Source organism: Echinops telfairi, unplaced genomic scaffold (assembly GCF_000313985.2).
Source record: "Echinops telfairi isolate 266 unplaced genomic scaffold, ASM31398v2 ScPeMD7_7;HRSCAF=31, whole genome shotgun sequence".
Taxonomy (NCBI): domain Eukaryota; kingdom Metazoa; phylum Chordata; class Mammalia; order Afrosoricida; family Tenrecidae; genus Echinops; species Echinops telfairi.
This window is the reverse complement of record NW_022103904.1, coordinates 25,316,128-25,317,510: the sequence shown is the minus strand read 5'-3', so window position 1 is coordinate 25,317,510 and position 1,383 is coordinate 25,316,128. Positions and strand designations below refer to the sequence as shown.

Sequence of the window (1,383 nt, the reverse complement as noted above, 5' to 3'; positions counted from 1 at the left end):
CGACCCTAGAGGGCAGAGTAGAACTGCCCTGTGCGTTTCCAAGAAGAGTAGAAAGCCCCATCTTTCTCTCACGGAGCAGCCGACCCGTAACCACTATGTCACCTTTCTAGTTCCACACCATGTTAATCACGTTACCGGGTGCAGGGACCCCGTGGTCAAGTCGTTTTAGCATAAGACTGAGGACGCCCATCTTAGGAGCTCTGCTGTAATCGCAGAACCATCCTAAAGCGGAATGGGTGGCCTTGGGAGGTGGTAGCCCCCTGTCCGTGGAGGTGTGGGAGGGGGACATGGAAGCCCGAGAGTCTATGCTGAATTGAGATTTGGAGGAGAGAGGTGTGAAGTATTTCCAGCCCGGACCAAGAGTGCCATGCTTCTTTCTAGATTGCCTGGCTGATGCAGGTCACCATGGGCACCACGGCCACCGAGACCCTCAGTGTGGCTGGGAACATCTTTGTGAGCCAGGTGGGTACTGCCGTCTCCTCCTTTCGTGCTCATGAGCTGCCCTGGGGAGAGCGGAGTGAGTGCCCTGGGTTCCGGGGGCTTGGATTCAGTCAAGAGTGAGTTGTCTGAGCCTTCTCCCAGGGTTGGCATGTATGCTCTGGGGCCGACCGTGCTTGGTTGCACCAGGTCGACAGCATCTGCCTGGCATCTCCTGTCGTGCTTGGCATCATCTCTGTCTTCATCAGCTTGGGGACTCCAGCTTGCTCATTTCAAATGTGAGGAAATGGAGGCGCATGGAATGGGAACAACTTGGCCAAGAGTCTCTCATTGTAAGCCAAGATGTAGAGTCCTTGTCTTCTTTCTGCCGGCCAGGGTTTGTTCTTGGACATCGTTTTGTCTTCTCTCTCTCATCCCTCATCTCTTTCTAGAATTGCATTCTCCACAGGAAGTGGGACTCTGAAGAGGGCCAGAGTCCCTGCCTGGAGTCCCATCCCTCCCGAGCGAGAGCCTCGAGACGGTCCTAGGCTCTCTCCTGACCCACGGGAGCCACCAAGAGACCCATCTGTCAGCAGATGTCGCATTTGATTAGGCAATTTTCAGACACTTTGAAGAATATGTGCTTTTAAAAAAATCAACAGTGCAAAGTGTGTTGGTTGTTGAGTGTTTCAATGTGTGTGTGTGTGTGTGTGTGCACTTCAGTCAACTAAGACAAACATACAGATTGTTTTTAAAAATCCCTCAAAGTGAGGGAAAGGATACCAGAAATACAAAAGCCTTTATCTTATAGGAAATAGATGTGCTTTTTTTTTTCATTTTTGCCAAGAAAACGCTCCATAGAAGGTGGCTGTGCTGCTGAGCGACATGGAGAGCTAGCTCACAAGGGTTGGACGTGTTATTGGTCAAGTTGGCCAAGGCCCTTGGTCTCTGCCTCAGCTCCCCGTG

At 51.7% G+C, this 1,383-nt stretch overlaps 1 protein-coding gene across 1 annotated transcript in view; it reads left to right on the top strand.

The window, feature by feature from the left end:
- SLC28A1 (solute carrier family 28 member 1) overlaps positions 1 to 1,383 on the top strand; it is a 60,436-nt gene that overhangs the window by 41,872 nt on the left and 17,181 nt on the right. The window contains exon 9 of the mRNA XM_045286298.1: positions 382 to 462. Within this exon, the coding sequence (XP_045142233.1) occupies positions 382 to 462 (81 nt within the window). The remainder of the gene's footprint in view (positions 1 to 381; positions 463 to 1,383) is intronic.